Source organism: Nelusetta ayraudi, unplaced genomic scaffold (assembly GCF_046127955.1).
Source record: "Nelusetta ayraudi isolate G7.1 ecotype Tasmania unplaced genomic scaffold, CSIRO-AGI_Nayr_v1 ptg000023l, whole genome shotgun sequence".
Classification (NCBI taxonomy): Eukaryota; Metazoa; Chordata; class Actinopteri; order Tetraodontiformes; family Monacanthidae; genus Nelusetta; species Nelusetta ayraudi.
In genome coordinates, this window is record NW_027466073.1 from 2,709,245 (window position 1) to 2,725,820 (window position 16,576).

A 16,576-nucleotide genomic window follows, 5' to 3' on the forward strand; every position below is an offset into this window, starting at 1 on the left:
TAAATGTCCAGAGTTTAGAGGAGCTGAGCCAGCAGCAGCAGCAGCAGCAGCAGCAGCAGCAGCAGCAGCCACACCAGTTATCACGCCTGGCTGAGGGCCGCTAATGCTGCGGATTAACACCCAACATCCACAAACTGGAGGTGGACACAAAAATGTTCACAAATGCACGAGCCCTCACACAGCCCCGACCATCAGAATAACTTTGGGTTGTTTTTTTTTTTGCGCTACATCGCGCACATCAAGTTCCTGCGTGATAAACGGGAAAATAAACAAATAGTTCAACAGCAGTGGCATCGCAGGCAGACATTGTCACAAAAAGCTTCTCACCAGTGTGTGTGTGTGTGTGTGTGGGGGGGGGTCATAAACCCATGAGACTCCATAATCCATTAGACCCCCTGAAAGCAACAAAGCAGTATTTAAAGGGGTCTCGTGTTTTTTTCAAAAAGCTAGAAAAACATATTGTCACTAATGGTCATTCAGATCTCGTCTAAGATGATTTATGATTCTTTCTAAATATTCACTATTTTTTTGGTCCCCTGTCAGGTAAACCCCCACCCACCCCCTCCCCGAATACTGACGGGTATTTCACACACTGGCTTCTCTGCTCCGTCCAGCTTCGTGTCTCATAAAACAGACCGAAGACCCACCGAGCTTAGCTTCCCATGCCTACTAAGTGAGGCTAATGTGTGTGTGTGTGTGTGTGTGTGTGCGTGTGGCGTGCGTGCGTGCGTTCGTGTGTGTGCGTGCGTGCGTGCGCGTGTGTGCTCACGCCCAACAGAGCATGTGTTGTGTCACTGACCCCTGGGACAATACTGCACTGTGACATCAGGAAATGTCCTTAGAGAGTTGCCAGAGATCATCAAAGAGAGAGAGAGAGAGAGAGAGAGAGAGATGGATGGAGAGAACTGCTGGAGCAAACAAAAACGCGAAAAAAAAAGAAGAAAATAATTGCAATCATGGGAGGCAGAATGTAAGTGGAGAGCCACACGCCACACTGTGGAAGTAGGGAGGGAGGATGCACATGGAGTGAACGCTGGAGATGGAAGGAAGAAGGGAAGAAGCGAGAGAGACCGTCTCGTGCAGTTTCGGCTGAAGCTTAATTAAAAAGCAAAACACTTTTTGAGCGTTCATCAACAGCAGGGCTCTCAGCCATGACCTACTTAGACAGGAAAGCAAAGGAGAAAAAAAAATAATGAAGAATATAGGACGCAAAGAAAGAGAGAGTGTGAAGGAGGGAAGGAGCCGGGTCTCGTTTTACTGTTGCTATTTTGCGCCTCAGATGCAGTTATAGGAGAGAAAAAAAGAAAGAAAAAAGAATGACGCGCACATGCTTCCAGTGTTACCAGGGAAAACCCGCTGTCCTCTGCAGTGGTTCCGAGAGCTCTGAGGTGCTTCCTCAGCCGCGCTGCAGGGCTGGGACACCAGTGGAGGACGTGGAGTCAAAGTGGGAGCTGGTGTGAAGTTGATACATGCAGTGCAGTGGGACTAAGGTAGCATTTCTAAACTGGTGGGTTGCAACCCAAAAATGGTGGATCGCAGAACGGTTTTGGTTGGGTAGTTTCCTTCTTTTTTAAAAAAAAAACAACAAAAAAACAAAAAAACAAAAAAACAAATATATATATATATATATATACATATACATAAATATATACATATATATATATATATATATATATATATATATATATACATATATAAATATATATATATATATATATATATGTATATATATATATATAAATATATATATATATATATATATATATATATATATATATATATACATATATACATACATATGATCCCAATGTTAGGCCTTTGTTTTGTAACCCTAACCACTGGGAGAAGGTAAGGTCATCAGCTGGGTGTAGAATCACTCTCACGTCACTAACCAGTGCTGTTGAAGACGAGAGCGGCAGTGCAGCCGCTCCGGGTCAGGCGTGTCTCCAGCTGACTGTGAATGAATGGCTGCCTGCACTATCTGTGAAACGCAATTAAGCCATCCTGCTCAGACCACCCCCCCCCACCGACACACACACACACACACACACACCACCACCACCACCACTCCTCTTGGCAACAACAGCTATTTTTTTTCCTTGTGCCACCACTTCCATCTCTTTCCCACAGTCTCCCTCTTTCTCCTTTCCCCCCTTGTTGCCTGGCAACCGCGCTCGTAAATGTGATCCCACTTGTTGGCGATTGGCTGGATGGACGAGCGAGCCGTGTCAGAGCCAGAGAAGGAGGGGCGCGCCAGCCACAGGCTCAGAAAATATCAAGTAATAAAAGCCACTTTTTTTCTGGAGAGTTGCGACGCCCATCGGCTCCATTGTCCCCACCGCGTGTCATTGCGCAGGCTTGAACCGCGATCGTGCATTTGCGCAGTCGCAGTTGCTCATTCTAGAGCAGGGGCGGTGCAAAGTTTTTGACTGGTGGGCCACAGTGGCTTCTAAAATTTGACAGAGCAGGGGACAGCAGATGGATGGAGTGTTCAAAACATGGGATATGTAGAAAAGTTGTGCTTTGTTGTAAATTGAAAATAAACCAAAGCAAAGTTACAAAAAAAAAAAAAGGGTCTCTGAAACCCCAACGGGATTTAGCTCTTCATTGAAATGGCTCTTGGAACACTGAAAAGAATTGATGAAATACAGCTATCATATGATTGAATAACTATCAATATCATTTCTTCACGTGTTGGGCCGGATTAAAAAGCTTTAACGGGGCCATATGTGATCCCACCCCCCCGTCACAGTTTGCCTACCCCTGGTATAGGAGGCAGCTCAGGGTTCATTTTGGGTGTTCCACTACTACCACACTGTGAGGTGACTCAGGGAGAGCATACTCTCACAGCGTCCAAAGTGTGTGTATGATTGTGTGTGTGTGTGTGTGCGCGTGTATGTGCGTCTCTTAAATGGCCACGCTTCTATGCGTTTGTGCTCTTCCTCCCTCCAAAGAATCGGCCAGGCAGCCGTCTCGGTTAATTAATGGGTCGGTGATGAAACTTCTTTTATTACACTGAGTGAACAGCCGCATTTCCAGTCAGCAGAAAATAAAAAACCAACAGCTTTGAAGGAAAGGAACGCCGCACTCAGCCATTTGGGCCTGTTTTATTGCATCACGTTGTAGTTTACTGTGCTTTTCTTTTGCCTTTGTTAATTATTTGACTGCTCCCTATTGTTTTACTGGCCTTTAATGCAGCAGCAGTAGCAGCAGCAGCAAACAGCAGCAGCAGCATGCCACAGGGACTTCCCTGTCTCCTAACACACACACACACACACACACACACACACACACACACACACACACACACACACACAGATGCTCCTCTTACAAACCGTATTTTGTAAAAAAACAAAAAACAAAAACAAAAACAAAAAAACAACAACCATGCATTCATTCACACATTGTGTTCATCTGCAGTTTTTGCCAGTTACCAAAGATGTCATTCATCATTGTTGAGTTTGTTGAATAGTTCATGGATTATTTCTTGTTACGCCACGGCGTCGAATGTCCATGTTAGTGTCGTAACGAAGACCCGCAACAACCAACCCAGACCAAGACATTATCGAGACCTGAGAGTACCGAGATCAAGACAAGACCAAGGCTGTATATATTACAGTCTTTTGATATGTCCAACAAAACAGAATAAATGACCAGTAAGTTTGCTTCAACATGAATGGAGCAGCAACATTTCTTTTCAGCAAGGTATCTTTTAATAATTTCCTTTGATTTCATTCATGGTGGCTGTCCTCAACTTCTTGGTGGCTCTGGGGATGAGAAGGTGAAACAAAAGCTTTCTTTTGTTTTTATTATCAGTCATTGCAGTGTTGGCTGAGTCTCGACCGGTCCGGATCAAAAAGCCGAGTCGGCCCAGTGCGAGACTGAGACGAGACCCAGGAAAAATACCTCCGAGTCCGAGATCAAGCTGAGACCCTTAAAAAGTCATCTGGAGAACAAGACCAGTCTCAAGTGCTCCAACTCCAGTCCGTGTTACATGAAAAGAGGTTGCTATTTGTGCTGATGGAAAGGTACATTAGTTAATGTCACTGGGTTCTATCAGAAAAACAAACGAGATGTAGGGATTTGTCGCTCTGGCTGAGTGGAAGTGCAGGCCTTCCACTGAAGGCTTCCTCTGCACTTGTCCACAACAGTCTTCTGTCCATTTCACTCCCTTTTCACTGCACTGCACTGAATGCTCCCCAGAGCAAGGACCCCTCTGTCTTTTCGTCACCATCGCGTTATACAATCTTCAACTGTTCTGGTCTGTGTCCTCTTTATTTCTGTTTGTGAACAGTACATTATCAGGATTCCCTATGGCACCACCACCACCACCACCACCCACAACAGAACCCCCACCACCATCACCAGCACCCCCACCACTAACACCACCGCCACCACCACCACCAACAGCACCACCACCACCACCACCACCACCAACAGCACCGCCACCACCACCACCACCACCAACACCAACACCAACACCACCACCACCACCACCACTACCACCAGCAGCACCCACAACAGAACCCCCGTCACCATCACCAGCACCCCCACCACTAACACCACCGCCACCACCACCACCAACAGCACCACCACCACCAACAGCACCGCCACCACCACCACCACCACCAACACCAACACCAACACCACCACCACCACCACCACTACCACCAGCAGCACCCACAACAGAACCCCCGTCACCATCACCAGCACCCCCACCACCAACACCACCACCTCCACCACCACCAGCAGCACCACCACCAACACCACCACCCCCACCACCAACACCACCACCGCCACCACCACCAGCACCACCACCAACACCACTACTACCACCACCACCAGCAGCACCACCACCAACACCACCACCCCCACCACCACCACCACCGCCACCACCACCAGCAGCACCACCACCAACAGCACTGCCACCAGCAGCACCCACAACAGAACCCCCGCGACCATCACCAGCACCAGCACCCGCCCCACCAACACCACCACCACCAACACCACTACTACCACCACCAGCACCACCACTACCACCACCCCAACCACACCCACCACTACTTCCACCACCAGCACCACCACCAGCACCACCACTGTATACTATAGCTGTATGAAATACGTCCAATCTTCATTTTAAGATGTCACAATTTCATTTAGACTGGTTGATAATATAACCATCACCAACCTCTTGCATATAACAAACCATGTTTATACAGTCAGACAAACAAGAATTTTACTGCACACCTTGTGCATCGTCTACAATATTAGTGCTTTTTTGTTTGTTTGTTTTTTGTGCACATATTTACTGCAGTTGCTGCTTCAAGGTAAAGCAAATCCTTTCAGATGTTTCCTTCATGGGTGGTCACAGTCAATTGATTTGAATGTTTGGTTTGGCACATGTTTTTTTTTACATCGGATAACATTCCTGACACATCCCTTTAGCATGGGGACCACCAGCAGCACCACCACCAACACCACCACCCCCACCACCAACACCACCACCCCCACCACCAACACCACCACCGCCACTACCACCACCAGCACCACCACCAACACCACTACTACCACCACCACCAGCAGCACCACCACCAACACCACCACCCCCACCACCAACACCACCACCGCCACCACCACCAGCAGCACCACCACCAACAGCACCGCCACCAGCAGCACCCACAACAGAACCCCCGCCACCATCACCAGCACCCGCCCCACCACCACCACCACCAACACCAACACCACCACCAGCAGCACCCACAACAGAACCCCCGCCACCATCACCATCACCACCACCCCCACCACCAACACCACCACCGCCACCACCACCAGCAGCACCACCGCCAACAGCACCGCCACCACCACCACCAGCAGCACCCACAACAGAACCCCTGCCACCATCACCAGCACCCCCACCACCAACACCACCACCGCCACCACCACCAGCAGCAGCACCCACAACAGAACCCCCACCACCATCACCAGCACCCCCACCACCAACACCACCACCGCCACCACCACCACCAGCAGCACCCACAACAGAACCCCCACCACCATCACCAGCACCCCCACCACCAACACCACCACCGCCACCACCACCACCAGCAGCACCCACAACAGAACCCCCACCACCATCACCAGCACCCCCACCACCAACACCACTACTACCACCACCAGCACCACCACTAACACCACCCCAACCACACCCACCACTTGTTTGTTTGTTTTTTGTGCACATATTTACTGCAGTTGCTGCTTCAAGGTAAAGCAAATCCTTTCAGATGTTTCCTTCATGGGTGGTCACAGTCAATTGATTTGAATGTTTGGTTTGGCACATGTTTTTTTTTTACATCGGATGCCATTCCTGACACATCCCCTTAGCATGGGGACCGACACAAGGAGAACACCCAGGGAGAAGACCCTGGGTCATTTTTCCCTCTCTAACACACCAAAACACAAACTTTAAAACTACCAAACTCAACTACCAACTATACATATATATATATATTGACTTTTGGGTCGTGACCTACCAGTTGAGAAACACTTCTCTAAATGATACAATGCAACTGTTTATCCTGTGTGCCTTTTCCAACTCTCGTGCCTAATCCAGCATTTCACGTTTCAAGTGATATTAGAAAAGAAAAAATGAAATGACCAACTTCACTGCTACTGGCCTCATGGTGGTTGAACACCGTGTGTTTGGAATAAAAAGGGATTCGGGCATTCAGACTTTGCAAATGGTAGCGTGGGTACAAGAGCAGAGCAGAGGACCACCAGTACCCTTATTCACACACACAGTTACACTATTGAGCAGCACACTGATGTGACACATGACAGAAAGACGGACAGACACAACAGCAGGCACTGAGAAACAGCAGCAAATTGTACGACAATCCGAGAAATGGAAGGCAAAAGGAGCGAATCATCATCAGAGCCGAGGGAAGAAAGAGCCTCTGACGCACGGCCGGCCTCATTATTTATTTTTTACGCTTCATAGAGGTGCATTAAAACATGTATTGATATGTCAGCATTATGCAGATAACTGTAAATAATCAAACTGTTTCCCATTCTTACTCTATAAATATTTCATTTCATTTTTATTTCTTTTTATTTCTTATAATTTTCCTTCCCTTTGCACGACTCTTTTGTTGCTGTAATTATGCAAATGTCCCCAATGTGGGATTAATAAAGGCCTTCTTCTTATTCTATTCTATTCCGTGCTAGTGGCTTGTGTAATGAGCTGACAGGGTTTGCTGATTTCCTGCCTTGGCCTGTAAAAACAGCACGAGTCTCTTCCTGCATCCTCCTCTGTGGGGCGCCACCAGGGGACTGCACACACATCACAAGTCCAGACTTCAGAGGAGGAAAATTGCCTTTATGACAGTCAGTCAGTCACAGCTTCTCTCCCAGCCTCCTCACGCCACCCAGGCATTTTGAGGGGTTTGAGTCGACGTTAATGTTTGTCTGACCTTCGTGACCCTCGGCTCACAGACTCTAACTGGCACAGAGCCTGAAGCCCACGCAAGAAAACTCCAAGACGGTGAAAACAAGACGAGCAAAAAAGAAAAACGCTATAGTTAGACAAAGGCTTTAGCAGCAGAAAACCAGCGCAACGAGGACCACAAAAAAATGCATGCTGTGCACAGAGCGCACGTGAACAACGCGTTGCAGGTAGCGACAGGGCTGCAACAGATTCACTTGAATATGTTTTAATCCATCATTTTGCACACAAGGACATCTTCTATGCCATTATGCCTCATTAGAAACAAAACCTCATCCACAAGGACTTTACACTGACTTCCACACGTAGTTTGACAGTTCTGCCAGTCCCATTGGGACCAATTTAGGGTTGAGTGTCTTGCCCAAGGACACAACAACAGACTAGGATAGAGTAGGATTTGAACCGCCAACCTTTCGGTCATTGGACAACCCGACTCACAGTGATTGAAAAACAGATGCTGTGACGAGCCAACACCCACCCACCCACACACACACACACACACACACACACACACACACACACAAGAATGCAAAGCATTGAAAAGTTTAACCACTAATATCTACAACCTGCTCTTACTGGACCAGATCAGCTACCAAACAGGACCAGATGGCCCTCAGGAGGAGGAAACAGTGTCAAATATATGACTGACTGACGTTGACGGCCTTCCAATCGTGACCGCAGTCCTACTGAAACCGGGCCTCACAATGAAAATGCAAAATTCTACAAAGGTAGAGATTGCTGGGATGGTTCTTGCCACAAAACCAACCACACGCGTATTCATATCTGACAATCTATGGGCCGCTAATTGATGCCCGGTTACCAGACCCCTGACTCAGGTGCCGTATCTCCAGGCGTGCTTGTGCTTGCATATGTTCAGCCTTAGAAATTAATTTACCTCTAGAATACCTTTGCTTTGCAAATATTTCACAATGGCTGGCAAGAAACTATAAATCTTCAGTTCTACGATAAGAGAAAGTGAAACCCCCCCCGTGCATTACAAAGTTCCACTACACACAACCTTGCCAAAAAAAAAAAAAAAAAGTCTCAAGAGACTTCGCCATTATCTTTATCACTGCATGTTATTGCTTTGAAGTTGAAGACAAGTAAACCTTTGGGCAAGTTGGAAACGCTTTCATCAGTCAAAGGAGAATTTAGTGGTGATGGTATCTCGACAACATCAGAAGATTCCTAAAAAAAAAAAAAAGAAGTGCCTCCGGACACTTTAGAGTAGCAAAACACAACAGTGAACTTGCAAAAGAGAAACTCGTCTAGCTGTTCACAGTGAGTCTTCACATTTCACACACGTTTATAAAACACACTGACACAACAATGAACAAACAGTGGCCGTCCTACCTCGAGTGTTGGTGGCCATGTCCGCCACCTTCTGAAAGGCATCCAGGAAGGCCACAGCAGCCAGAACAGTGGTTCTAGATGACGAAAAGCACATTCAGAACATTAATAAGAGGGCGTGGTTTCATCTGATGAGGTCAGACTTTGACCCGGTGTGGATATAATGCCAGCTCGTTCCCATTTTTGCAGCAGCTTTAGATGATAATTCAGTTATGGCATGGAACTGATATTGGATTTGGCTGCAAGCTAGAAAAAAAAATGCTTTGAAACACAAGTTGAAAATTACATTAAAAATAATAATAAAAAAAAAAACTCAATTATAAACTTAACTAAATTAACATGGTACGTGTATATTTCTAACTTGACTAAATTAATCAAACTGGTACAAATATGTGCCCCCAAAATTAAGTTTAAATGTAACGTGAAGTCAGATTTTGGGAGATTACTTATTGTGTCATTTTTGTGGTGTCAAAGTGACTTACCGGAGTTGGGAATGCAGCTTTGTGGCCTTGGCACTGAAGTCCTCCCACACAGGATAGGAGCACTTAAAAAAAATAAAAATAAATAAAGACAAAACTATGAATACATAAGATACATAGACATATTGTACTTTAATGAGATATCTGACATGTCCAGTCCTCCTTCCATACAACAACAGGACTCACCAGAAGCATAAGATTGAAATAAAAACATTTTTTTGCTAGTTAATGTATGGTCAATGTGCAACTGTTATTTTTGTCTATTTAATGGCATTGTGTGAAGTCTTGAGCCACGTCACTGATTTAGTTCAGCAATTGTTTGATGAGAACAGAACACAAAAGAAATCCTGCATCTGCATCCTTTCTAACCTCCATGTCCCTGTTTCTATTGCCAAGACTGCCGGGAACAAACTGCCTTCTTCCATACGTAGACGCGCAACCCATCGACACAAAACACACACACACACACACACACACACACACACACACACGCGCGCACAAATACAGGACCGCCACAGACCGCCACTAGCATCATGCAGCATCAAAGGGCTCGACTGGAGCAGCCACCATCATGAACAACAGTTCAAAGCCGTGGCTGGGTCTCTAATGGGTGGTGCCCCCCAACACACCCCCATCCTTCCCCACCCCTCCCCCATTCAGACTGGATGCCTCCTCTATCACACTCACCCACTCAGCACATATTACATTATACTCGACCCAGGTTAACCTACAGCCCCGCTAAATGCTAAATTCTGAATGCTCGCAGATTGACTTTATATATATATATCAGTGTGATGTCAATACGACCTTGGAGAGACAAGAAGATCAGAGCACAAGGAAGAATCGCCCAATGAGACCGAATCTAAATCGTGGAAGGTGGAAGGAATCGTGAAGCTTTCTGTGTCTGAGTTTGTGTCTGTGCGCGTTGTGGTGGGGTGGAGATGTGGGGTGGAGCCTGTTCAGATGTCAGCCTGGCACAGACACTCAGGGCAGGATGGCCTTTGATCCAGCCAGCCTGTGTCGCTTCACTTGATGGGAAATCACAGTCCTATTTCCCTTTGCTTGCAAAAATCTATCCCCCTCTGAACCATTCCGCGCACACCCCCAACACACACACACACACACACACACACACACACACACACACACACACGCTGCACAAGCCGTGCTCCCCCCCCACTCCGCCAATCACAAGCTGTTTGAAGTGTTGGGGGCTGGAGGAGTGTGGATGGCAGATAACATGAAGTAGAGCCCTCTTATTCACCCCCATACTGTACACACACACACACACACACACACACACACACACAATAATCCCCACATGAGCAGGCCTCTGTTTCATTAGCATCTTACTGGCGCTATATATTCTGCTAATGTGGCTAGTTGCAAGTGACCAGGTTACGACTGAAGATTTTTGAACATCAAATACATCTGCAAACCTTTTTTATTGTTATTGTGGTTTGTTAATGGCACGCAACTATCGCAGGGTGAGACAATAGAGGAAAGCCTGACTGAGGTTTTTTGCAACAGTGCAGGAAAAACAGGAACAGAAAATTGATGGATGCATAATGTGTAATATTAATAACTTCTTCTTCCCTTAGACCTCTTTGCAAAAACATGTTATTATGTCTAGTAATATTTATATATTAATAGGAAGATAACATTCTTTTGCGATTAGTTGTGATATCACTTTTCACACTATTTACTCCCTGGTTTTGCGAAACACACTCTGGAACTGCGTCATTATGGCGATTGACTGAGCTTTTATTAATTACATTATGTTATATCATTTCATTCTTCACTAGCTATATTCTTGACGTTATAGTCGATGTAGTCACACTTTATTGTTAATTACATACACAGCACATCACGACATTGACATTTTGGTCAATGGTAAATGACCATATATAGTGCTTTGCAAAGCGCGGTACCCTCTCATTCACCCATTCACTCACACACTCATACACCAATGGATGGCTGCTGCCATGCAAGGCGCTGCTAGCCCCATTAGGACCAATTCAGGGTTCAGTGGCTGTGTCTCAATTCAGGGTCAGCACCCTTCCAAACGAGCGTCCTCAGTCTGAAGGAAGCGTCCTTCGAGGACACGGCCTAGAAGGATGGACCAAACCCCGCCTCCCCGTAACCACACGGGACGGTCTAGCCTTTGGCGTATTTCCTCGTTGCGTCACCGCCGTTCCCTCCTGCTGGCCATCCCCGGAAGTGACATTTTTATAGCATCAAGCTAACCATTTGTTCGCAATCTAACGATGTCGTTCAATATTCAAATAAGTAAAAACCCTATGTTAAAACTGCATATTTTATGTGAAATTTCAATACTTAAAAATTTTATAAGAAGTGTCTTTGCCAGTACGTGCCGCTAATTTCAGCTGACTTCCCAGGATCTCACGATCCTTTGCAGCAGCACGCAGAGCATCATGGGATACATAAGTACGCGAAGGATAGTCGCGGTGCAGCTCGGCTAAAACGAGGGCGCATTCCGAGCGTCCTCAGGACTTTTGGGAATTGGGACAAGCCTTTGGCGTAGTGCTATGATGCAACTTCCTTTCAAATGCGTACTCCAAGGATGCAGACCCTGGATTGAGACACAGCTAGTGTCTTGCCCAAGGACACTCCAAACATGGACAGTTGAAGCCGGGATATGAACTGCCAACCCTTCGATCATCAATTCGCGGGCCGCTCTACCAACTGAGCCACAGCCGCCCAAATTGTGCGTCGTCGAATACACTTTGCCTTTAACACAAACCATCATAGCACTGGCCAGCCGTGAGAAGCATCTGCAACCAAGCATAGCGTTCTGCTGCTGTTTCGCAACTGGGTCCTGTCTCGTCTGCGGCCGCATGACATGCACACAACGTACATAAAACACCCCCCTTAACGCACAAATAAACACACGCTCACACATTCACACTCAAACAGCAACACAGAACATAATTCTCACAGCACACAACAACACATTTCGCCTATGATTCCTCGCGGCGGCTCTGGGGGCAAATAAATATGAACAGTTCACCGGCTGTGCCCTAAATGCACCGTTTCACACCACCATCACGTGCCCGCTAGTGCGTCATCACCTTCGGCTTTTCAAAGAAACTTCTGACACCCAACCGCCGCAACATTTTTCTTCTGAGTGAAGCCACCAAGATCACACGTCAGGAGAGACAAAAGCCAATTAGTATTGTAAAGGTCAGCTGGACTGCGATCTCTTCTGTTCTGCGTTTATGTGACGTTAATGGGGTTCGTGAACGTTGTCCAGTGAAGGCAGCACACCTGTGATTGACTAAGGTCAGGTGTGGGTGTGTGAGAGTGCCGAAGTGAGCGAGAGTGCGCTGAGACCATGAATGTTTCAGGCTGAGACACGCAAAGATGTGTCTGACACCCCCGCACCGTGTGCCCAAGGGGACGTTGCAATATGATCATTGCCACCAAATGGTCAGAGGTGTCAATTGCAACCTGTCAAAATGACCGACAGCTTTCAGATTATTCTGTCACCATTAAAAAAAAGCAAACAAAAAAAAACGTCAATGACGGAAAATATATCCGGTTCACGCCACCTCGGCAGATTAGCTTAGCAACATTAGCCTGTGATGCGCTCGAGCGCTATGGGGACCTGAAAGAGCCTGGTGGCATCTCTACTTTCGTTACGCAGGATGACTATAAGCGTCACAGTTGGCAGAATTGAGTTAAAATGACTGTGATAGGAACACTAAAGGAGAAAGACATGCGACAAAGCGCAAATCGATGGAAAGCCACCTTCCCAAGTTCAAAATCCCCCTGGAAAAATGTTTTTAATCCTTCAATCGTAGCGTTTTCATTATAACAAAGATGACACAAAACTTCTGGTCATGATTTTTGAAAGTGAGCTGGGTTTTTTGTCCTGCTGTTTCAACTGCTTGATTATTACAGGAATGCTTTACATGAGCTTTTAGTTGCGTGTCTGAGCTTCCTGTGGGTGTGCAACAAAAGCCGCTAAGCCTGGCACCAGGGGTTTCAGGGAAGAAGTTACTCTGAGATTATCCATGTTCTTTTTTTTTTTTCTTGAGGTAGCCTAAATTATGAAAAAATAACTTGCGACCTAAACAGTTTCACAACTTTGATGGTTCGCCTGTCTGTGAGTGTCAACTGTTAAGAAAGGGGGGGGGTGAAAATACACAAATCACTTCACACACCTTAATTCCAACAGGCTGAAGCCAGCAGTACTCTTACTAAGGACACTCTACACCAGCCAACAGACCGGTTTAAAGTCAGACAATATTTTCAGGGACCATCGTTGAAGGTTTATAAAGCAGATTAATACAACAAAAGAACATGATAGGACCGGCATTAAAACGGTGGTATTTTCTAAATATAATAATAATTAAAAAAAAAAAATGAATCCACTGTGTAGCTACTCGTTTGCAACTCTATTAGCAGCGTCCTCGTAACACCACAACAACTAACCTAACACGAATAACATTTGTTTCCAAATCGTCCAAAGGCTGCTGGTCTTTCAAGGCAGGTGTTTGGTCTCCAGGTGGAGGAGAAGCAGTTTCGAAGGCTGCATAGCCTCATTATAGAGCCAGTGGCTTTTCACTCATTTTGCTAGCTAGCTTGCTAGCTCATGGGTTTAACTTCAGCGGTAACGTATCACATGACCGAGACGATCGAGGTGAGCCATTAAACGGATGCAATGGAGAGAATCCAGTCATTTTTCAAAATAAAACATTGTTCAGACTCATATAAGCAATAAAAACGGCCCGGAGGTTGGGGACCGCTGCTCTCCATGACTCCGCAACTGCAGAGACGTCGACCCAGAATGTTGGAAATATAATTAGGAGAGACGGTATCGCTGATGAGGAACTTGAACTTCCATGTTGCAGTGCCGTTATGCACAAATTATATGGGCACACTCGTGAAACACAAGTCTCTAATAAAAAAAAAAAAGAAGCCTCTGCCAGAGGTCAGCAGGCCACTGTGGGAAATAAAAACAGAAGAGCATTTAAAGAGGTTACCAGGCTCTCACACTCTCTTGAGTTCTGTGTGTCTACTACCAGAAAGCTCAAAGAGCGTGACCATAACCACCGTGCTCACATGATTCAAGCACCAGCGGCAAATGCACCAGTGTGAGAAACGGTGAGACAGACAGAGGGAGGGACTGTGTGAAAAAAAGGGAAAAGGGGGGATTGTATACTATTACATCACCACTTCCTGTGTCACCAAAGAAACGCAGCATGGCATGCATGATTGCCTCTTACATGCAAACCACACTCGCTTGCTCTCTCTCTCTCGCTCTCTCTCTCACACAGACACACACACACACACACACACACACACACACAGCGTCCAGTGCTCTTTCGCCTTTCAGTTTAAAAACATCTTTCAAGACTAAAAGTCAGTATCTAAGTGCACTTTCTGTGGATCTGTGGTTGTCTTCCATTATCTTTCATCGATTTAACACCGTGTTGTGTTGTGCTTTTGCTGGCTGTATGAAGGGCTGTTTGAAAAGGAGTGAGCAGATAATTGAAGGAGAACATTGAAAAGATGGAAGCTAGTTCTGTGCATCTAATTTCTCAATGAGCAATGTGACTTTGGATCCAACCACATGGTGTCTACACCGGGGCTGGACAAACTTTTTGACTGGTGGGCCACAATGGGTTCCAAAATTTGACCGAGGAGCAGGAGCAGATGGATGGAGTGTTTTGGTGACCCACCTCATAGGAAGGAAAACATATATCATGGGAAATGTAGAAAACGTGCTTTGATATCAACTGAAAATAAACAAAAGCAAATTTACAATAAAATGTTGTCTTTGAAGCCCCACAATGTTTCACTCTTTATTGAAATTACTCTTAAAAAACGGAAGAAATTGATGAAATACAGCTATTGGTTTGCCCATGCCTGGTCTAGAAGCACGGCCTCCTCAATCCAGGCAGTGTGCCAAACCAATCTATACCGTCTTCCTCTTCCTTCCTTGCTTTTTGTAACTACTTGACTGAGACACTTGATTGTACTCAAGACTTTAGGATATCTCCTTTAATTTCTCTTCTCTTTAATGTGTTTTAAATATCTACTTCTTATGAGGAATTTTGTCTACTGTTAACAAATAAAAACAGTACACTGTTGGCTGAATCCAATAACACGACTCAAACAAAGTCTCAAAATAAAGCAGTCTTTAATGACAAAAAGTGAAACACCAAATTGCTCTAATGAGAAAAAAAAAACACTATCAAATAGGTACAAAAACTAAAAAATCACTCCAAAGAGGAAACGGAACTGAAATGCGTGTTTTGTGAGTAGGTATCAAAATGTACGCGAGCACAGGACAAGAACTTAACAGAACCACTGCCAGTCTAAATCAATAAAGTAAAACAAATTTGTAATAATTGAAACGGAGCAGGACGCTTTTCCTCCACACCAGCTGCTGGGACTTGGCCAGGCCTCACACTTTCTGTTTACACGGAGATTTTTACAGTGCTATACCCTACATTTACTCCTCGCTTCAAACTCAATGGAGTCCAACCGCTTTAAACAGCGTTGCCAACAATTGGCCCATGTCTTTTCTATCAATGTTGTGGCATTTTTACTTCTCATTCCCCGGCACCATTTTCCCCAGTTTAACCCTCAGTCCACTGAGCCCCTGACTCTGATCTGCTGTCAACAGTCCCATGGCCTAGTTCTCAAAGAACCACCAGTCCGCCCAGTCCCTCTCCAGTGCTGTTGAGAGCGGCACTCCACCACTCACTGCAGTATGAGAAGCTTACTGTCTCCTCGCTGCCTTTTGTTCCCTTTGTTCTGCCACAGCAAGACAGAAAAACAGAGGAAATCCAGCAAGAGAGACAGACAGACAGAGAGAGAGTGGCGAGGGAAGAGGAGGAGGCAGACAGGGAGGGATGTAAGGATTAGTGATTTTAGTTTGTTTTTTTTTAAGGGGGAGGTGTAATCGAGCCAATTCACATAATAGGAGAAAAACTAGATCCAAACTAAAACGGGCTATCATAGTGCTCCCAATGAATACTTGACAGGTTGTCGGTTGTTTTGTTTTTTTTGGATGATCGAACTTAATTTCTATCCAGACTGGGGATATAGATGTGTAAGACACAAAGAAAAAGAAAATGCCACATCAAAGGTTGAGCACAGAGCGACCCATAATTCATGTTTTTGCTAAATGCGTACGCTTTGCATATGGATCTGGTGTTTGAATTAACTGATGATGTAGTTTGAAGGAAAAAGGTCCATGGAGCCAATTACA

General features: G+C 45.7%; 1 protein-coding gene across 2 annotated transcripts in view; it reads right to left on the reverse strand.

The window, feature by feature from the left end:
- LOC142889661 (protein MTSS 2-like) overlaps nucleotides 1-16,576 on the reverse strand; it is a 60,602-nt gene that overhangs the window by 34,363 nt on the left and 9,663 nt on the right. For both annotated transcript variants that reach the window (XM_076028452.1, XM_076028453.1), the window contains exons 2-3: nucleotides 9,334-9,395; nucleotides 8,855-8,928 (exon numbers count right to left, since the gene is read on the reverse strand). In XM_076028452.1, coding sequence (XP_075884567.1) covers nucleotides 8,855-8,928; nucleotides 9,334-9,395 — 136 coding nt within the window. The remainder of the gene's footprint in view (nucleotides 1-8,854; nucleotides 8,929-9,333; nucleotides 9,396-16,576) is intronic.